At 34.5% G+C, this 23809-nt stretch overlaps 1 protein-coding gene across 4 annotated transcripts in view; it reads right to left on the bottom strand.

The window, feature by feature from the left end:
• nav1a (neuron navigator 1a) overlaps positions 1-23809 on the bottom strand; it is a 259387-nt gene that overhangs the window by 51683 nt on the left and 183895 nt on the right. For all 4 annotated transcript variants that reach the window (XM_056449848.1, XM_056449849.1, XM_056449850.1 and 1 more), the window contains one exon: positions 13997-14279. In XM_056449848.1, coding sequence (XP_056305823.1) covers positions 13997-14279 — 283 coding nt within the window. The remainder of the gene's footprint in view (positions 1-13996; positions 14280-23809) is intronic.

The raw sequence follows: 23809 nt of genomic DNA, 5'->3' as shown, positions 1-23809 counted from the left end.
ATAATTCTACTATGTATCCTTAATTGTACACACCACAATATTGTAATATTGTTTTGAATTAGACCACACTGCTGTTTTTAATTTAATTTTTTATTTTTATTTCTTTTTTATCTTATAATTTTTATTTATTTATTTTTCTTTTCTATTTTCTCTTTTTTTCCCCCCTAAAATACTGTATACTGTTCATGTTCTACTCAGTACTGTGTACATACGACTAATTTTGAAAAATGAAAAAAAAAAAAAAAAAAAAAAAAGAAGAAATCACACTGCAAAGTAAAAATGGTGGAAGAATGCCCATAATAAATAAATATATAAATAAATAAATAAAAATAAATATAAATGCATTAATATTATACATTAATATTATAGATTAATAAAACAAATCTAAAATTATTTAAGCTAATTATGCCTCTACTTGTTCCTAACTGGTCTGAGTTTCTTTCTCCTGTTTATCACAGATATTTTGAAGAATGTTGGGAACTGGTAGCCATTTACTTACTGGTTTTTTAAATACTAGGGATCTTAATGGCTACCGGTTTCCAACATCGCTTTCAATATAAATGCATATCTTTTGTGCTACAAAAACAAAGAAAAGAAAATAAAAAATAAATATTTTGAACCACTTGAGTACATTTCTGGTGAAATATTTATTTTTCAATTAATTAATTAATTTATTTATTTATTTACCTATTTATTTTATTTTATTTATTTACTTATATATTGCCAGTGTGTGAACAGCTTGTAGTGAATCCAAACATTTACAGGTTGTCAACAAAAACGTGTCAAATAATTTAAAGTGAAACTTTTTGCAAGAAAAATCAAGGATTTGGAATTCATTCTTTAATTTTCCTTCAGCTTAATCCCTTTATTCATCCAGGGTCACTACTGCGGAATGAACCGCCAACTTATCCAGCATATATTTTACCCAGTGGATGCCCTTCCAGCTGCAACCTAGTACTGTGGGGGAAACCGGAGCACCCGGAGGAAACCCACGTCAACATGGGAAGAAATGCCAACTGACCCAGCTGAGACCCGAACCAGCGAACTTTTTGGATATGAAGTTTCTCTTCCTTATTCATTTTGACAAATGAAACTAAAGATTATAATAAGCTGTAAAAATAATTTAGACAAAAGTCTCATAGCCATATCTACAGTATATAAACTCAAATATACTTTAACTATCATAACAATTTAATGAGGTCATCTGCCAACATAAATTGCAGAGCCTGTACAAAAGTATTGCATATATCACTCAGGCTAATTGGAAAGATGTCTTACATTTTTGCAAAACATAAAACATGTTGCTTCAAGAACTTTTTATTTAGCACTTAGGGTACATGTTACTTAGGGCAGTGTTTTCTATTCCTGTTTCACACATGAATCAGCTCCCCAGAACATTAAAAGAGACTCCCAGTTAAAGGGTCAGAAAAAGGAGACATCCAAAATATGTACTGTTGGTGTGCCTCCAGGAACAGGGTTGGGAATCACTGACTTAGGGTGCGCAAAGGTTTTGAATGTTTCAGAAATGCCCCCCTTCTTCACGTCCATGAGATGGCAGAGCTTTTTGAACAGCGGATGGAGGAGCCCTTCCCTAATCCCAACCAATAGTGTTTTCAAAAGCAAATGTAAGAGACAAGTGCACTGTGACTACATTCGATCATGATTTAACATCGTGTGCTTCACCAAACTCGAACCCGAGTGCTCTGCATCACAAGCACAACACCGTACAAGATTAGCTACCAAGCAAACTGACCATTTGAGCTATTTATATGGTATTGTGCAAAGAACAACACAAAAATAATCCTTTATTTGTTGATAATATGTCCCTGCAAATATAATAATATAAAAAGAACAAAAGCTTTTGGTGTCATACTGTCTATAGTGTTCATTTTACATAGAAACTGCAGTCAAACGTACTGTATGTACCTCCATACGTACTGTATACTATTTTCAAGAAATCTAATCTAAAGCACATATTTCCAACGAGCATGTGATGCACATATATCTAGTACTGGATTTAGATTGGTTCTGTCTGACTGATACCCAATCCAACGAAGAATGACAATAGCAGACGTGATATCAGTCTGACGATCCCTACACTATTCATTGTAGAGACACAATACCACCTCAAACATGAACTAAATTCTTACTCTTACCCATTTCATCCCCAATCGCAAGCTGCGTCCCAAATGGCACACTATGCACTCATGCACTATATACTCATGCACTTACACACTCAACAGCAGAGAATAGTGTCATCCCAAATAGAACACTAATGTTTTTTTACTAAGTGGAAATTCAAACCGTTTCCCTGATAACGTTTGTCAGTTGAGAAATAAGAGAAATAAATGATCAAACTACCAAATAATACCTGCCATGAGTATAACCGCATTCACCATCGGAAGGCGCTATAATCATTACCGTAATAGAATTTTGCTTTCACAATCCAAAATAAATAAAGTAATCCAACATGAGCGCTCGATAGCTCTGCCTCTTCCGCTACGTGAGCAAAACTGTGGTCGTTGAGTGTGTGAAGTGTCCAACATTACACACTTCATTTTACCTGCTGAATGAGTGCATCATCCGAGTAATTAAAGTACACTTATTATTTTTGGAGTTTTCAGTGTGAATGCACTTCTTACACTATTTATACAACAAAATGGCGTAGAATAGTGCATAAGTATGCGATTTGGGACGCACCTGGGGTCTACAGTTTAGATTGTTGTAAAAAAGCATACTGTAAGCTACTTCTCTGAACAGCATTAAACCATCTGTGTAAAGACCCCAAAATGGCACATTTGCGCTAGTATATGATCATTTAACCACTAAAGCCAAATTTACACTGGTAAGGTGGTATGGAATTACTTCTGAATGGCCATCAAGGTGTTTTGAATCTGCTCAAGAGCAGCCTTTACATTACATATGTGTTGCCCTTTGAAGGTAACGTCCAGGAAAAAACACATTTACCACACCCTGCTATAAGCTTTTACACGTCTTTCATCTCTGCAATATATGTGCAGCATAAACACAAACAGATGCACAGGCTCTCTTCATTAGAATAATGCAGTACATGGACACAATCCATCATGAGCTAAACACTTTACTGCTTTAATGCTGCTGACTTTAATTCACTCCACTGTAACATGACAGACTGCTTAAGCGTTCGAGACATTAACTCAACAGAGGACCCTTGAAGTCACGGAGCTCTTGGATAGAGTGAGCACGGCACAACTGTTACAGTACTGACAACATAAAATGAGCAAAACTTGCAGAGCCCACCCTGACGGCCATCTGGATCCTCTCAGAGATATTTATAAATATGCGGCAAAAAAAAACGAGGCCAAAAATGCCATCAACCGTGACTCGATCTCCAAGTGAATGAGAAAACACACCAATCGGATCTTAGGCAAACTTGAAAATTGGCTTTACTATAACAACGCCATTCACTGTACGCGATAAACCCTTGCAAGATTAACTTAAGCGTTTAAATAGCTCAATTAGCAGACCACACAACACATAAAAATTAGTGCATTGATGAAATACAGCATGTATATTTCATCAGTCACGAGGTGCTGTAATTCACACCACTGCCACCCAGGATGACGGCCAGCACAAGTAAATACAGCTGACGTTGACTAGAGATAAAGATTAGATGCGAAAAGAAATATGTGAAGTTGGAATAATGTAGGCCATTAACAGACGATGACTGGATTTAACGCTAGCGTGATTGTCTTTTAAACACTTTTTTTTACACATTTGTTTAGACTAGAGGGAAACAGTAAAACTGAGTCAGAAACAGAGAAAGAGAGTCAATGGAAAGTGAAAATATTGGACAGGGAGATATAAAGTGGCTAACTGAAAGCATCCAAGCATTAAGCTATCAAACTGACAGAAATATAACTGCGAGAAGGGGAATGCAGATAGGTGTGATTTGTCTTCCTAATCATTATAGCGGAGAGCTTGTTTGACAACAAAATATACATCAATATACGTTAATATTTGTCAAACATGGTCCTATTGTTCAGGACTGGATATAGTAAAGATCAATTTCCTTGACACCCAGGACTCAATTATTATAAATATGTTTGCTAATGCAAGACTCATTACATGTATAGGGTCCATTTAGTGGTTGCCTGCTTTTTTAACAGTGTTTCTTTTCATAATTTTTTCCCATAGGAATTTTAAAAGAGGCACTATAAGATACAAAGCAAATTAGCCAACATTCATTATTTAATTTGTTTTGTTGAGTAGAAGTAAGCTATTGCTATTATAAAGTCTGAAATGTACTCTAATTTTAACACATATGCTTAATGGCCCAGTAAGACATTTTTGCCACTAGAGGGTGCGTATTTACTACAAACAAATGCATATTCTGATGAGTTTGGAAACTTAAAAGTTGTTGTCTTCATGACATCCTATAGGATTTGTGGGTATTGCGAAACTTATTATCTGGGTAGTATGAACCCAGCAGTCACAAAAAATCATAAGACGTTAATATTGGGTTAGATTTAAGTCATGACGTCAGGTGACCAAAATTCAATGTCTAGCCAGCATCTAAGGACAACGTTTACAAAAAGTATGCAAAACTTTAGTTTATGGCTACGTGATTTGACAATAACCAGTGAACAACCTGAGGACTCCTACCTGAGGGATCCCTCCAACCTGAGGAGCATTTGCATACTTTTCCCCTCACAAATCCTTTCGAGTGGCTTTATGGGACAGTAAGATGAACAAGTTGTACCTCTTCTCGTTGGCATTTAACAGGTTTTAGACTTGATGGGAAACAATTCTTTATTTTAATGAATCTTCTCCATTTGAATCTTCTCCATGTGTGTTTTGTTATTGCAATTTTTTTTATTTTATTTATTGAAACACAAATTTGTTGATATGTGTTTTTATACTCTGTGCAGCACTTTGGTTGACTGATAAACATTGTTTTGTATTGTATTGTATTCTAAGTCAGAATATTGGCAAATATTTTAAGTCACTATTGATCAATATTTACATGTTCAACACAGTATAATTTAAAAAACGTAGCCCTATATACATTTCAGGCAAACACAAATTATGTAGCCAGAGGTACGTATGGCTGCATTTCATCTTTAAAACGAATGCTATTGGGCGGTATGATGCCATTCATTTTCGCGCTTCCCAGCTGATCGCTTACCTCAATATGGATGGCTTTTTGGCTGTTACCAGTTTGTCTAGTGGCTCATCGTGTACGAGAGGAGTTGACCGCAACGACGGGGTTTGATTCTGGCAAAGAACGGTAACTGGATTTAACGCTAGCGTGATTGTCTCTTAAACACTTGTTTTTACACATTTGTTTAGACTGGAGGGAAACAGTAAAACTGAGTCAGAAACAGAGAAAGAGAGTCAATGGAAAGTGAAAATATTGGACAGGGAGATATAAAGTGGCTAACTGAAAGCATCCAAGCATCAAGCTATCAAACTGACAGAAATATAACTGCGAGAAGGGGAATGCAGATAGGTGTGATTTGTCTTCCTAATCATTATAGCGGAGAGCTTGTTTGACAACAAAATATACATCAATATACGATAATATTTGTCAAACATGGTCCTATTGTTCAAGACTGGATATAGTAAAGATCAAATTCCTTGACACCCAGGACTCAATTATTATAAATATGTTTGCTAATATGAGACTCATTACATGTATAGGGTCCTTTTAGTGGTTGCCTGCTTTTTGGATCCTGCATCCTGCAATATGGATGCCTTTTCGGCTGTTACCAGTTTGTCCAGTGGCTCATTGTGTATGAGAGGAGCTGACCGCAACGATGGGGTTTGATTTTGGCAAAGAACGGTTCCATAATGGAGGTAAGACAAAATCAAAATCTAAAAAATGAAATAAACAACTAAATAACAGGGTGAAAATGTGGTAAAATCAGGCTGACACAAGGGTTTTTCTTTCTCTGGCTTGCTTTTGAAAACACGGTTGGTTAGGTTTAGGGAAGTAGGTGTTTGCTAGCCAATCAATGCTTTTAAAAATACCATGAGTTGAGTTTGGGAAAGGAGGAGGTTGGGTCAGTCGATCGGTCAGTCAGTCTGTTGGCAGTGGCTTCTGGTGGATTTACGCGAGATTGGCAGGTGCAAAAGCACTCTTGAGACAAATTTGAGATCCTAAAAAACATACACAGTGGCCTCTTGTGGATTTACGCGAGATAGGCACGTGCAAAAGCACTCAAGAGACAAATTTGAGATATTAAAAAGCATACACAGTGGCCTCTGGTGGAGTCGCAAAAACAAAAACTGCAAAAAAAAGTACCTCCTGAAACATATTTGGCACTCTCCAGAAATGTATAAAGGGGTACATTTTCAGAATGAGCCTGAGTTGATGCAATATACCCATTCACATACTGTTTATTATGAAAGTGGGCAAATTTGGATGCTCACGCCAGACAAATATTAGTTATTAAAAATAATAATAATAATTATTATTATTGAGGAGGGGGGAGGGTGTAGGTGCATGTTCAGTGTGTAAAAATTGAAAATAAAAACTAAATACTTATCCAAATCACACGTTCCTACTTTTTACATAATCATAATTACCCCACGTTGCAACCAAGACTCACATGACAAACTGAGTGCCTCTTTTCATTCATAAATAAGGCAGGAACAATCACGAAGAAGATTCAGAAGTAAGTCAGGAGAGCCGTCGCTTCATAAAACACCAAATCTGAGTTAGCACTAAAGTGATTCATTCACTCGAAAGATTCATTTTTAAAACACTGATCTGGGCTTAAATACAAAGTCTATTTTACCACAGGCCAGAAAATCCATGAGATCAGCTCATGCTGGGATTGATCAATTATCGTCACTCTGCATGAGAAATGAGACCCCATAAATAAGATTGATCGGTTCATTTCTCTCCTGGCTTATAAGAGGCTGTATTTCAAACACATCTCGCGTGACAGGGATTGAGGTTCCCAATCACATAAGTATTTTTCAAATAGGGAATATCTGAGAGCCTATTCCAGTACATGATAAATCAAAACGACAACATTGAATAAAAGCTGTAAGCAATTCTCTTGGTTCAGTGTGTGGGTATAATCATGTGGCATCTCGTGTGATGGGAGAGACAGACAGCGCTGACAGACGTTTGGCTCGCTGGGCTCTAACATCTACACACTTGCTGAAAGACTAATGCCTGCTTCTGCACTCCACTATCTCTGGGAAAAACCACTATACTCCTGCTTCAAGGTGGTTTTTTACAGGTCTGTTTCATACATGGTTTGACTGAAAATAACTTAAGGTTATTGCAAACTGAAGTGCAAAAGTTTTGTATGTGTTTTTTTTTTTCAGATATTTAATCCAGAGGAATCCATTCATTCATTTTCCTTCGGCTTAGTCTCTTATTTATCAGGGGTCGCCACAGTGGAATGAATCGCGATCATCCAGAGGAATATTCCAAAATTTAAATTTTATTTCAGGAAATCAGTGGAATTTATATACGTTGTTTGTGATTCAGCCACATAACACACATTTCTGTCCGTAAACGAACAGAGACAGTATGTCAAATATGTCAAAGGTATGGACAGACACACACACTATGGAGCAAACTTAATGTTGAAAGTATTTGAAATAAAAATCTTGTACAATAGCACTATCTGAATAGAAATGTATTGAATATAATTTACTGAATTAACAAGTGCTTGCATTATACTTATTGCCAGGGTGTGTATTTTTAGGTCCTGAAATTTAACATAGCTGTTACAACTAAAATATTAAAATTGTATTTAAATAATTATTTATTTTATGTATTTATTTATTTATAGAGATATATTATAATAATTAAATAGCTACATAAAAAACACACACGCACACACGCACGCACGCACGCACGCACGCACGCACGCACGCACGCACGCACGCACGCACGCACGCACGCACACACACACACACACACACACACACACACACACACATTATATTACGGGCAATTGTCTTCTGAGTGCACCTGAAAAGACAAGAATGGTACTCCTCATAGAGCTTGATAAGCATAAAGCAGACCACTAGTTTTTCAAGATTTTTTGTCATTTTACGTGATTAATAATGACTGCTTTTATATATAAATTAATTGCAAAGCTTCTTTATTTTGGTCTCTTGTCAAGACAAGATCTAAAACAGATCTTAAATGGTAGGGATTAAGCCAAAGAAAGGTTGTATAACTCTTATTTTTATCCACAATTTTATTTTCTCTCTCTCAGATTTCATTCCCCGGAGCATATGACCTCATATACCTCACCCAAGACATTTGTTAGGACTTCCCCTACTGTAATACACTTGAAACACAGATTGCCGCAAAACTCGTCAATGGCAGGGAAGTGTTTTCTCTTGTTAACTGCAGGGAAGAAGTTAAACGAAATCATTTATCGATTTGACGCACATCATAATACCACTCATACATGTAAAGCACAAATAATGTCCTTCAATTCGGGTACGTGCAGCGGCCGTCATCCTTGAACCAATCTCCATCATTGTAAGCTGCTTGCTTTTCTGTCTATTCTATTGCTTTGATTGTTAGATGTTTGCCCCTACTTTCTTTTGCAGTCTGAATTGTGTCAAATGCACAAAACACCCAGTTCGTGCCACAAGATATCTAATCCCATCTGTGCATTGACTTCACATGTAAAACACTCGCACTCCATCTGAGTCAGCTTACTGCACAGGCTGCAAAACAATTCCCCTTCCTCCCTTCCATATAAAAGTTAGGACTTTGAGGGTGCAGGTGAGACATCATTTTTTGAGAGACACTCTAATACATCACGTGCGCTCCGCATGCAACCTCTGTAAGTCATGTAAAACAATAAATTGCAAACTTGCAAAAAAATTTGATTATATGGTTTGGAATTGGATGTTTTGTGAAATTATTTCCATTTTTGCGATTATTTAGCGTTTAAATTAAGAGTTTTGCAGGATCAAAAAAAACTGTTTTTTTGTTGATTTTGCATTGAATTCAACGATTGCAAAATCGCGAAAAACTAAGGGATCTGATAGTTCTTTATGATCTACATAATTTGTAAAATAAGGACTTGCAGGTTAAGAAAACAGCATGGGATGAAGTATTTTAAATCGATGGATAGATAGATGGACAGACGGACAGATAGACAGATAGATAGATAGATAGATAGATAGATAGATAGATAGATAGATAGATAGATAGATAGATAGATAGATAGATAGATAGATAGATAGATAGATAGATAGATAGATAGATAGATAGATAGATAGATAGATAGATATTCTCATTCAGCACTGTTTGTTAATGAGGGAGTGATCATCACTAATTGGCAGCCCATCAAAAGGTTTCTGCCGGCATTTTTTTTTTTCTTTTTTTTTTTTATGAAGTGTGATTACAAAAAATAGAATAAATAATTTTTTGCCATTAGAAGCTGACTACATTCAAACAATATTTGTGCATAATAGGTCTCCTTTAAAATAAAATGAGAAGAAAATGTGTCCCATATCTGGCCGTTTGAAAAGTTAAAGTAATATGTGGGTATTACATCAAAATAGCTCCAAAAGCACGTGCCACTTTGCTTTCCAAAACCTCCAATTCTCCAGTTCTCCAGCAATACTGATGGCTTATAGTAGCAGACATGACAGCTTGACTGAAAGAGTGTAATTTGGACAGAAAACGTGGTAAGTGTGTTTTCTGAATCAAACAGATCGAGTTTCGCAGTTCACTGGGTGCAGTTGCTTAAATTTCATCAGTCCATCATTCAGCCAGTTGTGTGTGCTGGAAATGAATGGCAGACCTGTTGATGTGCTGGATTTATGTCAACACACACACACTCAGACGGACCCAGTGAAAGACTCAACATGGCTACCTTTCATTTAGGTGACTGCATGACGTGCTTCATGTTTTGCTTTGGATAGTTTATTTTCCAACACAAACAGTACGGCATCCATATGGTCTCTTTCAGGTCCAGCTGCATAAATCCTGTGTTCTCTACTGTCGGTCTTGCTTTGCCGGAATGAAAAATGGACCCCCGGATGGTGGCATTATAATACAACAATCAAACAATTTAAAAAAAATAAAATACTGTAAAGACAACATAGATTAAAATTTTCAATGCGTTTAACTTATTTGTGTTTAAAAATAATTAAATAAATTAACTTAGAGATAAAAGAAAAAAAAAAGAATATTTGGGCTGTATATTTGTGAGAGAGCAAACCCTCTTTTTTTGTCAGCTTTTTTTTTTTTAATAAACCAAGTTCTAAACAGTAAAATTACTAAAACTGACTAAAACAAAAAATTTGAAACATTCCGGTTACAGTTTATAGTGTTTGTCACTTTTATTTCACTCATTCATTTATTTGCTTTTCGGCATAGTCCCTTTATTAATCAGGGTTTGCCATAGTGGAATGAACCGCCAACTTATCCAGCATTTGTTTTACGCAGTGGATGCCCTTCCAGTTGCAACCCATCACTGGGAAACACCCATAACATTTTCATTCACACACATACACTACGGACAATTTTAGCTTACCCAAATCACCTGTACCGCATGTCTTTGGACTTGTGGGAGAAACCGGCGCACCTGGAGGAAACTCACATGAACACGGGGAGAACATGCAAACTCCACACAGAATTGTCAACTGACCCAGCCGTAGCTCGAACAAGCGACCTTCATGCTGTGAGGCGGCAGCGCTACCTACTGCACCACCGCACCGCCCATATTTATTTATTTATTTATTTTTTTTTTTATACAACAGTTCTGTCTGGTTCTCGAATCTGATTGGCTGACAGTCATGCAATATTCTGCAATAACAGCACTCGTACAGCCTCTTCACCTCTGTGTGTCACTCAGCCCACATAGTTACAAGCAGAGGAATTAAAATTACTACAGTTTGACAAATATTGCAGATGTTGGAAAACATAATTTACTTTTGAAGCTTTTTGAGGCAAGGATGTAGTTGTTTAGATTGTAACTGCAGTTTATTTATAAGGATAGAGTATATTGTATTTTGTAGTGCTGTATTTATATCATAGTAATCTGGTAGTGTTTGCTTTGCATTGGCTTTTCAACGTTAATTATTATGAAATCCCAATTGCAACAGAGAAATACTGTGAAATCTCTGTAGACTGATGGCATTTCTTGCTGTTCAGCCTTATAACCTTAAAATGTGAGCAAAATCACCTGTTTTTTAATCACTTTAGACATTATGCTTGAGAATCATTCAAATACTAGATCTAAAGTGACATTTGTGAAATAGCAATGGTTTCTGCTGTTCTGACATCAGCTGCAGATGTGAATAAATGGCGGAAGAAAGTAGTTCCTCGTACAAAAGGATTTTTGATACTCTGTGTTTGATTTTCTTTTTTATAGACATGATTATGCCGACAAACTGTTATATAAATGCAATATCACACTTGTAGTAATGCAGTGTGCCTGTATAGCGTCACTGGTGGGGCACTAAGGCACTCGACCTGCAGCCTTGAGCCAATGCACACCTCCCAGCAGTGCCTATATACAGCCATATTGCACTGCTACTAGTGTGACATTGCTGATATACATAATAAAATAAAGTATAATGGAAATATGCAAAGTATTCTTGTTTCTAACTAAAACCCTATATATATATATATATATATATATATATATATAATTAAAATATAAATGTAAATCTTAAAACAGACCCTGGGCCTGTACGGTGGTATTAAACATACCAAAACATCAGTTTGAAGCACTTTTTTAATCAAAGCATTAACTCTGTGGTTGCCAATTGTATAAACTGTGCCAGAGGAGTAAAAATGGTCAGATGGGGTGATGGCGTCACAGGAAGAGGAACAGTGGGGTAATGTTGGGTGATTTGGAGAGCTGTTATCATGGAAGCCGGTGGATGAGAACAGCTGGCCAGATCTGCTGCCAGGCCTCGACTCCAGCACTGAGAGGAACAGACCGCCTTTCTCTTTGCTGGAGCCGCACACTGGATCTAATGAGCCTGAACTGAGTGTCTTCATAGGAGACAGAGCGTCGCTTTCAGAGATGAAGACGCCTCTGTCTATAGATGAGGTCAAAGACACTGATACTGCAGTCTGTAATCACTGCACGCTATATTGACTCAAAGCTCACCTAATGCTCACAAAGCTAAACAATAAAAATCCCGCAGAAGAGATAGATCCCCTTCGAGATCTCCTTAGCAAATTCCACAGTCTAGACCGCACTGAGATTGCATGGAGAGCAAACTGAGTTTGGCTCAGATTTTTCTTGAAAGAAAAATAGGTTTAGTTTTAAATTATCATCAGGTTGTGCTTTAATTCATAATAATTCAGGATCTCTGTGTAAACTCAAACATTTCTCTTTAAATTCTTCCAACATATGGTGGACAGTATACACTAATACTTCTTGATGTAATATAAAATATCCATATCTAACCTGTTTTAACTTGTTTTAATCTGTTTTTAATCATTTTTATTCATTGTTGTTTTCAGTTCTTATACTTGACTTTTATGTTTATTTTATTCTTGTCTATGTAAAGCACTTTGAATAACTATTATGCATGAAATAAACTTGCCTTATTGCCTTGCCTAAGTTAATTTGAAGTTTTCATATATTGCATTTTTCATGTTTTAATCACACACAAGTTTCTAGTTTAAGGAAAGTATAAGCAATGCAATGGAATATGAGATTTTAAATGCACAAAATGGAGGCAAAAAACAGAAGAGAAGCTGGAGTCTAATTAAAATCCATTAACACACAGCAAGCCATTGATTATCTCCATTATTCCATGTTATTAGTCAAGTTAAAACTAGTAATGCTCTCGGCAGTGCTAGATTTCACCAAATTTTCATTAGTTATTACCCAATAGATTTACTTGCTTTTAATCAGTCACAGGCAGAGTGTGTGCACATGAGAGAGAGAGACATACACACAATTTTAAAATTAAATTTGTAGATTTATTCATGTGTTTTTTTCTTGACATCATTTGTTTACATTATTTATTCATGGTGGTAATTTCTTAAAAACATATTTTTTGTGTGTGTGTTAGGTGGATGAATGGAGTAATATGGGGTACATTTTAAAATAGAATTTGGAATTGTATTAAACTTTTTTAATGAGAAAAAAATCCTTAAAAAACAAAAACCTTAAAAAGTCTAAAATCTAAAAACCTTAATTCTCCTGGGCTGTAAAAGAACAACCTTAGAACAATACATTTATGAATGTCAGAAATTCTGTGTATGTGTGTGTATGCTTGTTTGCTGACATCAATTTGTGTAATGGCATGGGTATGACATAGGTCTTACTAGGAGAAGGTGATTTTTTTTATTTATTGCCATTGTCAGAATTTTTCAAAAGGCTTATAAACCATACAGGAGGAGTTTTTTCAGTTTTTTTTTTGGAGAAAGTAAAAAAAGTTTCCTGGGGTAGAGTTAGATGTAGGGTTGATATAGAGTGATCAAAAATACAGTTTGTACAGGGTCCAAATGTTCCAAACAATTAGGAAAACCAAACATATGTGTGTTTGTATATACAGTAGAAGTCAATATTAAAATATTTTCTTACTTGGTACTTCTTTTTCAAATAATTCAAATAATTTGCAAATGATGTTTAACTGAGCAAGGAATCTTTCACAGTATTTCCTATAATATTTTTTCTTATTTGTTTTATTTTGGCTACAAAAAAGCAGTTTTTATTATTTTTCAAATCATTTTATGGTTATTTTTTTCATTGCCTACAGAACTAACCACTGTAATACAATTACTTGCATAAGTATCCTAACTTGTCTAGTTAACCTAATTAACCTAGTTAAGCCTTTAAATTGCACTTTAAGCTGAGCATCAAGACTAGTATCTTGAAAATTATGTAGTAAAATATTATGCACTGTCATTATGGCAAAGATAAAATAATTCAGTTATCAAACTATTATGTTTAGAAATTGGGGGCTAATAATTCAGAATGGCTAATAATTCTGACTTCAACTGCATGTGTGTTTGTTTGTGTTTGTGTGCTTGTGTGTGATAACTGACCTCCTGGCACCTTGAGCAGGCTCTGTGAGGAGTGTGTGATGGGTGACGTGACGCCCACAGGAGGATTTCGGCTCTTCTTCAGGCCGAGCGTCTGTGGTTTCCTCAGCTCGCCCTTCACTGTTGCGTCATCCTGCGATCGGCTCTTCTTCCACTTACTGGACAAGTCTGTCTTTAGGCTGCCGGTGTCGTAGACTCCATCAGTCTGGCACTGAGTCTTTCCCTCCTCACTGTACCAGGACAGGCCACTCTCGACCAAAGAGCGCTTCTCTGCATCAGTGCGCAGCTATGGGTAAAACAGACAACCAGTTCAATTCAATTCACCTTTATTTCTATAGCACTTTTACAATGTAAATTGTATCAAAGCAGCTTAGCAAAGAAGATTATAGTAAACTGAAACTACGTCAGTCCAGTTTTCAGAGTTGAAGTTCAGTTCAGTGTGGTTTAATATTCACTGCTGAAATTCCAAACACTGAAGAGCAAATCCATCGATACGCAACTCCACAAGTTCCGAACCATATAAGCCAGTTGCGAGTCAGTTTGAGTCAACCAGTCAGTTTTAAAAACATATACAACCTATGGCCAAATTCACTGAAGTTTGAAGAAGTAGATATAAAGAGGCACTCAATCAGCTAATTTCAAATGCTTAATTGATTTACATCACAGTTTTTGTTTTCTGAAAATAGTCTGCTGACTTCCTATAGTTCACAGAAGCTCCTCTCCCAGAAATATGCAGCAGGCTCTGACCAAGGTGTTCTGATTCTTTCATTGAAGTCCCTACCAGTTATTTGTTGTCCACACACTGTATTCTAACTACACTTGACACAAGGTTCTCGACAAGCGATTTGACTGTCTGTACCAAATGCGATGTGACATGGCAGAAACATTTAAATACCAGCCACTCATTTAAATAGCAGCCACTGCACTCCTGACAAAATGATAAGAGTTATAATTAGGGCCAGACGGAATCTGCGGATGGTTTTTGCTATTTCTGCTGAGAATTTTGGTAAAAATCTGTGGATTTCTGAGGAATTATTTTGGCAGTATCATAACTAAAACCTTAATATATGAAATAAAAAATTATATCTTCTTAATTTTTATTTAATGTTTAAAATACAAATTCAATTAGAACCACTTTATTTGGTAAGCAAAGCAAGTCTCTCATATAATATATCTACTAAAAGACAGAAAATATTACTGTACAAACTGCATTGTACATAAATCAGATGAACATTTTCACATTAGTCAACAATATTACTGTAATTAATTTAAAAACTTAATAAATATAGATTTACACACATTAACTCAAGTAAATAAACAGAATTAATGATGGGCTAAAAATCTGGGAAATCTGCGGAAAATCTGCATAATTCTGCGTGCGCAGATTCCGTGTGAGCCTAGTTATAATCTATTTAATGTATATTTAACATTATTAAAAGTACCTAAGCTGAGTACAGATGTTGTTGGTTTGCACTGATTCACATTCCTGATTTTCATTTTCAAATGTTTGCTATTTATTTTATTTTCAAGATCTGAGGTACTGTCTTCTTCTGCTTTCAGTAGTATGGCAATAGATCCTTTTCACAAGCCTGTTATGATGTGTTCAATGGTCATCAGCATCTTAAATCCTTGAAAGTTTTTAATATTTCGTTTGTTAAAAAAAAAAAAAAACTATGAACATTTATATGTATTTATGTATGTATTATATCATCTTTGCTTCAAATGACAAAAAACGAATTACCGCTTATACAAAGGGTTTCTAATACAGCGTCTATGGGACTGGACAGGACAGTAAATGTGACATTATTCTCTCCTCTGGCTGCCGTCATCAGTCTCACGCAATTTTTCCCCTTTTTCTGAAAGTCTCGATAAGACCCTCATGGAGTTTTTATTTTATTATTTGAGCAAATAAGATTGTAAAAAAATATATTTGTTGTATTCTCCAATTTACTGTGCTCTAAGTTTTCCCAACTACTGTATGATGACTTCCGCTACTGAGAAACCTGGAAATGTGAAAAGGGTCTTTGTTACATAGTGTTTAATTTGAATCTTTTAACGCTGAATAAAGCACATAATATGGACCTGAGGTGATAATTTTCATAGCATAAGCTGTTGTTTTGCTACTAAATTCACAGAAATAGAAACCATTTCTGAAATAAATATTTTGTGTCGTTGTCACAGATGGTGAGGCCAAAAACTTGTTTAAACATGAAAAAGATACCTTTTATCACATCTAGTTAGGCCACAGAGTAATATTTTTAATTTAGTAAAAATATCTCCCTTTTCATTTAACCTTTAATGTTGTAATTTTGCAGATGTTGATCGCTCAAACAGCAACCAGTGTTCATTTTGTCAATGGAAAAAGGTTGAAAATTGTTTGGTGCTAACAGCTTAACACAAACAGAAACTTGACGGGTCTTTTACACAAGTAACGTAACTGAAAACTATGAAAACACATTCTCTGATCCTCTCATCTAATGAAAGAACAAAGACAAAACTAAAATGTAGTCAAAAATACAAAAACTAATAAACGTTAATTTTGTTATTATCTGTTGCATTGCGCTGTTCATTCATTAGTTGAGCCGATCGGAGTGTGCATATTCAGTCACATAAATGGCGAAGCAGACCTGTCCAGTTTCTGCTTGTGTCTAGTCATTTTCTTTAATGAAATGAACAGTCACAGCAACATTACACACTAAAGTAAAAAAAAACAAAAAACAAGAACCCATTTTAAAGCTAAAAACAGAAGATTCAACAAACACCAGATTATACATTTTTATTAAGAAAAGTGGTTGCAAACAATTTACATGGGCTTGAATTTAAACTAACAAATGACGTTGAACATTACTAAATGTTATATGTTTGTTTAAATTTAGCCCATATAAATTGTAAAAAAATGTAAATCCAATGAATCATTTTTTTTTCAGCGAAAAGAATCATCTTTGCTTCTAAAATTGCAAGGCACAGTACTTAGGAATGTTTTTTAAAAAGCACCACACAAAGCATGAGGGTATCCTGATACAGCCACTGAGACCCTGTTAACAGAAATGTGCAACGTTTGCCCCGCCTTCAAGTTTTTCTGATTGGTTCACTGTTTTGAAACTGACACTGATACGTGGCGCTGTGTGTAAAAGTAGAAATTCTTTTAACTTGAAACAGCGTCTAAAAAAAAAAACTGGCACTCATATTAATCATGCACATTCATCAAGTGCTTAAATGTATATATATATATGAAAAACTAAGCAAAAATTATGAAAAACGGCATTCAGTGTGAATGAGCCCTCAAACTGTTAGTCATTTGCTATGGTATTCTGCATGGTTGCTAAGTAATTGCTAAATGCTAGCATTGCTATTGCATTTTTACACGTTGCTCACAAACTTAACCTTACAAACGTATTGTGAGTGAACAGAACTCAAGACTGGACTAAATGTGCTTGATATCAACATACGTGGAGCTAGGATGTTTTTTGTATTTTAAGTGGCATACCCAATTTCAGATTGCATATTTTTAAACAACAATTATGATATTATTATAGATTATAAATTATCATAACACACCCCAAGTTTGCACTGGTGAAAATCTGTCCAATAAGTCATACAGCTAAATGCTACATTTAAAAAAAATAGTTCTGCATTTTACATTCAATCTACTTTTTTCTCAATCTACTGGTTATTTTCAGAAGTAATCCACTGTCAACTTTAATAGTAATAATCAATTTTACAACGTTATGTAATTCTGTAATTGTTACATAATTGTATTATTTCATAATATAAGCAAAATCTTTAATATAGTATTTTGTATAAAGTATAATATACTAAACATTGTAATATGGCACTGGGGATGTGAACCACTCTCATAAATAAATTAAAAAAAAGAAGTCAATGCAAACACCAAACATGGAAGTTCTGTTTGAGAGTCCGTTTCTGCTTTGTGGTCACATTCCAGCACAGATGAGCAGAAGTAACACTCGCTGAGATAAATCAAAGACCCTGAACATTTGCTTCTCCAGGAGAACCGTCTGTTTAGTTTTAGATCTATTGATCTCGGGTTTTTTTTTTTTTTTTAAAGCTGTCCATTGTCACAGGTTCACTGGTATGTGTTCATAAAGCTGTCTTGTATTTCAACTTAAAATATTGCGACTTAAGTTATGTTGAACCTGGTTTAAATCTGCTGAACAAGTAAATACAGTGTGGACAGGAAATTACTGTGGCTATAAAATAGTCAGCATATTTGGGCATATTTTACTAAATGCAACCACAGTGTTTTAATTTTTTTAGGAGTCAGGCAATGCATTAGTAAAACCAGTAATATAACAGTAAAATAAAAGCCAATGATATTAAGCTTATTTATAAGTTTAAGGTAGGTACAAATATTTGATGTTTAATGTTCTGCACATTATTCTCTTCTAAAATGCATACAGATTTAAATAAATCTAAGAGTACTTTTTTTCATGTGATGTGATTCAAAGCTGGAGTTTTAGCCTTCAGAGTCACTTGATCCTTTAAGAAACATTCTGATGTGATGATTTGGTGTTCAAAAAATATCTATTTATTAATCAATACATTTTAAATAAAATTAGTTTTCACAAAAATATGATATAACATATAATAAGTTTATGAGTTATTAAGTTATACTAAGTTTTTAATGTTGATGATGATTATTATTATTTTTATTATTATAATTGTAATAACAACAACAATAATAACAATAACAACAATAATAATAATAATAATAATAATAATAATAATAATAATAATAATAATAATAATAATCCTCATCATCAACGTTAAAAACTATTGATGAACAGAAGTGTTCCAATAATCATTTATGTTTAGGTAGAAACCTTCTGTAATACTATTTTTGCTTTTATTTATGACAAATTAAGAGTTATTTATATTTTATTATTCTATGGAGTCAATCTAGGGCCATATTCTTCCAAAATAAAATAAAGTTTTTCAAACAAAAAGTAAATTATTGAGCAATAAATAAATAAATAAATAAATAAATAAATAAATAAATAGATAAATAAATAAATAAATAAATAAATAAATGAAAATCTCCAAATATCACAAAGCGAAAATAAATTTTTTGGAATTAAAAAATATATTTGCAAATAAAAATAAATTACTGAAAAGGGAAAATTAAGTTTTGCAAAACATGAAATTTGCAAACAAAAAAGAACTGCAAATAAAAATTAAGCAGTGCAAAAAAACTAAAATATTTGCTTATATTCAACCGTGAGTTTGTGATTTTGATTGCACTTTGCAAATTTACAGCAGGCAGAAGCTGCCTCCATTTAAGCAACGTCATCACCTGGACACAGTCTCACCAAGGTGGTTTTACAGCCCAGTAGGTCTCTTGACTCCATCCCTATGTCAAATCAGGGCCACAAGGTGAACCGCGCAGAAATGTAGGGCTGCAACTAACAATTATTTTAATAATCGATTGATCTGTCCGTTATTTTTTTGATTAATCGATGAATCTGATAAAAAACGAAAAGCCTTCATTTCCAACCCTTTATTCAAAAACAACTACAATATTTAGAAAGTGCACAAACATATTGTCCTTGAACATCCCTGAGCTGTGATAATAATAATAATAATAATAATAATAATAATAATAATAATAATAATAATAATAATAATAATAATAATAATAATAAAAACTTTCCTAGTAGGTTTGTCCTGTTTTCAATCCAAATATTTAAAAATATTATCTAAAAGATAGATACTATACACATGCAATAGCACAAGAAATGATGTCTTGTTTAGTGATAAAACACACCTCAAAAAAAAGTGATTGTTTGCTTACAACAAGCTAAATTATTTGCCAACGGGGTGAGAAAAATTATCTTAATGAGATCTCAAATAGAATTTTGAAGCATAACTTCATTTTCTCATGCCATTTTCTTGTCTAGTCTTGATTTAAGATTTTTTTTTTTTTCATATATATATTTGGACTAGAAGCGAGACTAAATTACCAAGTAAGAAAAGCTTTTTTGCAGTGTAGCTATACATGTCAACAGATGGAAAAATAAATTATCCAAAAAAGGCGAGTGAATAAAAACGTGTCTTTAGTCTTGCCATGCAACGCAACTATCCCACCACTGCTTTACTACTGTTGTTAACCCTTTCACTGGTGAGTAAAAGATTCTATTTGGTCCTGGAAGTGAGTTTTGTTACAGAACAAAAGTAGGATTCTGTAGTGATTTACCCTGCTTTTGCTCCTGTCTCCTCATCAAAGACTTCAACATGTTTGCGTTTCAGGATCATTGCCGTGGTGCTCCCGTCATCACTTTCGCATATTTGGCTGAGTAAGACTTTTTTTTGTTTATTTAGTGTGAAAAGCTCCCACACCTTAGATGACTAGGGTCGCACAGATTTATCTGCCTTCTTATCTTTCCTCTAACGTTACCTCCGCTCGTCTTTTTGCTGCATCCTGTCCATGAGGCGCCGAACTCTGCGGGCATGAGTGCATGAAAGAGGCAGAATGCGTTCACTCTGCTCCGCACTCAACTAAAGTTTTTTTAAAAGAATCAAACGTCTCTGTTGTTGCAGCCCAGAAATGTAAAGTGCAAAGTGAAAACAACATCGCAAGCTCACGGTTGACAAAAAAGCCAATCAAAATGAGCACTGCAATTGACTGGATGGGTTTTGTAAAGGCATTGCTATAAAAACTGTTTTTGCACCACTTGATTTTTATCTGCAGTTCTTTTTTGTTTGCAAATTTAATTTTTATTTGTCAAAACTTAATTTTCCCTTTCCAGTTCTTTATTTTTGTTAGCAAAATGTATTTGTATTTCTCAAAAAATTTAATTTTGCTTTGCGATATTTGGAGATTTGCATTTATTTATTTATTTTTTGCTTAATACTTAATTTTTTGTTTGCAAAACTTAGATTGACTCCATACTATTCTTCTGTATTATTATTATTCTTATAGAAAATATAACATTATTTGAATGACAATTTAACAGTTTCATGGCAAAACTAAATAAAAAAATGCATCATATAATACAATAATGATTGTTATTATTGCTTTAAATCAATAAAAATCATAGCATACAAATAATAAAATATAATATAATATAAAATAATATAATATAATATAATATAATATAATATAATATAATATAATATAATATAATATAATATAATATAATATAAATGATTTATTCTATCAGGCAGACAGACATCCATCTGCAAAATAAGAAACTAATTCTAATAAAACTGCTAAACAAAACACCCTAACTGTGTGCAATTAAGTGGTAAAGTAAGCAGAATGAGTGTGAGCAGTGACCCCCATCGGCTCTGTGGTGGGCCATACCTGCTTTATTAAATGTAAAGAAGCCTTTGTGAAGGGTTGATGTGACTTGAGGAATGTCTGCTGCCTCTCAGGAACCATGCCATTCGGCCAGCTCACATATTTGACCAATTAAACCTGTCTGAACTCTCGATGTTTGCGTAACAGTGATGCTGACATGCCATTTCCTTCTCCTGCGGGTCAGATCAAGAAAGCGTTCCTCTCACGAGCACAATAAACTGATCTGAGGAGGACAAACAGCTGCTCTGGGAATCTCCAGAAGGGACAGTGATGGTTTTGATGGAGAAAATATTGGGGATGTTCACACCAAAGGACAATAGCTATGAAGATAATAATTACGACATACAGTACTGTGCTAAAGTTTCAGGTCAAAATTAAATCTGTTAAAAAAATAAATGATCTTTCAGTTGATGTATGGTTTGTCAGGAATCGAGTTAGGTTAGATTATAGTTTGAATTATTTTTATTTAATTGCTTAAGACACATGAAACAATAATGAAGAGAGGTTTTTTGTCCTGGTTTGAGCTGTACCAGTCTTTCTACCAGTGTTGATAGCAATTTATTGTCAAAATTTATGGAATTGTGAATGTTGAAAAGAACAGATAGGTTTAATCCGTTTTTCCATTCCTTCTAGAAAGGACTTCAGTGGTAATAGTTTTCATTTTCAGTATGATAATGATCTGCTAATTGCATTGAAACGCCATTTGAAGAAAGAAAACAGCTGATAAAACACAGACAATCATGAAATGGCCTCCACAAGGTCCAGACCTGTATATTATAGAGGTTGTATGAGACCATCTGGACAGAAAAAGAAATATATGACACTAAACCTAAGAAGGACTTTGGAAAGTGCTAAAAGAAGCCTGACATTACATAGCACATTATTTCAGAAAATGTCAAGACAATTAGAACAAAACAATTGGCACTAGAAGCCACATGAAACACAGACATTTGCTTGAAGAGGAAATGTGCTGTTTTCTTTGGACATATTTCCTATATTTTCTATTTGTTTTTAGTAAAGAGACTGATTGATTATATATTGTGCAAATTTGACCAACAAAGTGGGTATAGTGTTTAGGACTTTTGCAACAATAAAAAATTACCAGTCAATCAGAATATATTTATATATAAAGCCTTCACAGATTTGAAGCAGCAGAAGACATTGTTGAGAAGCTCAGTACTTGACATTAAAGATAATGAATATTTTAAAAAATATTGTTTATAGCTTCAGAAAAGGTGGTTTAAAATATGAATTTCAGGGTATTTCTTTAGACTTTCTTATGTTTAAGAACATTTAAACTAAATATAAAAAGAAAAAAAATGAAGAGTAAACAATAGCAATTTGCTTCTCATCTCAAACGAGTTAGAATCATCACATGTTTTAATCAGACTGGAGTATATGACCTAGTTCTATCTATGATAATTTCAGATTTTTTTTTATGTATGTGTTAACATTACAAATTGTGAAAATGTGCTTGTTTGGGACAGACAGTGGGTAATGTCCAGAAAGTGTGGGCAATATACAATTTTATCCTTTCCATAAATATAGAGAAGTGTATAAAATGGATGTTTATGTGGACGCCCACACCATCTAATGTCAGTCATGGTGCTGTAACTTGCTGAATGAATAACACAAGGACTTGAGACTAATGAACTCATCTTTTCTGATATTAGACCAGCACAGCTTGTACAACTGTAGCTTATAGAGATGTGATTTATGATGTATGATCCAGATAAACGATGAAATAATCTTTACTGTCTTTTATAATTTCACGCATTATTGTTTGGTCTCACTTGAGATGCCACCATTTGCGTGTGTTTGAGAATCATGTGTTAGGGAACCAACATGTAACATTTTAATTATATTAAATTGATCCAAACCTCCCATCACTGTACTTGTTTTCAATTTGAGTTACTCTCACATCATGAATAGATCCCTCATAGGCCCATTCCAGATCTTTCTATCCAGAAATTATGATTTATTTCCTTGAGGAGTGCACAAATTGATAGATCCCGAAAGCCTGTCAGACATAAAGAAGTGGGGTGGGGTTTGCGAAGGGTCATTTGAATTACGTCTGAATAAATTACTTATTTTTCTGTGAACCATTCTTTTAAATGTGGCGGCAGTTCTGACTAACATCTAAAATAACATTTTAGAAGAACACAGACTCTGTGGCTCATCTGTAGAATAATAATGTGGTAAAATGTTTCTCACAGCGCCAAGAAACAGTGATTTTTAGGTAGCCGAATGATTGAAGCAAAACCAGAAAGCGGTGTGGTCTTCAACAATCGTTAACCAACACAAACACGCATTCACTCACAGAGGCCTGAGCATGCAGAGCTACATGGGAGTTCATCTTTGAGAAGGAAACCAGAGACTCCCTCAAGACTCCTTGGCCACGATTGAGTCACATCTCTGTCTTTGGGTGGGATAAGCCGTGTCGTCTGTGTTCGTTGCTGATAGATTTCAGATGAGTATCGACTGAGTCACACTAA

Source organism: Danio aesculapii, chromosome 23, assembly GCF_903798145.1.
Source record: "Danio aesculapii chromosome 23, fDanAes4.1, whole genome shotgun sequence".
Taxonomy (NCBI): domain Eukaryota; kingdom Metazoa; phylum Chordata; class Actinopteri; order Cypriniformes; family Danionidae; genus Danio; species Danio aesculapii.
This window is presented reverse-complemented; position numbering and strand designations above follow the sequence as displayed.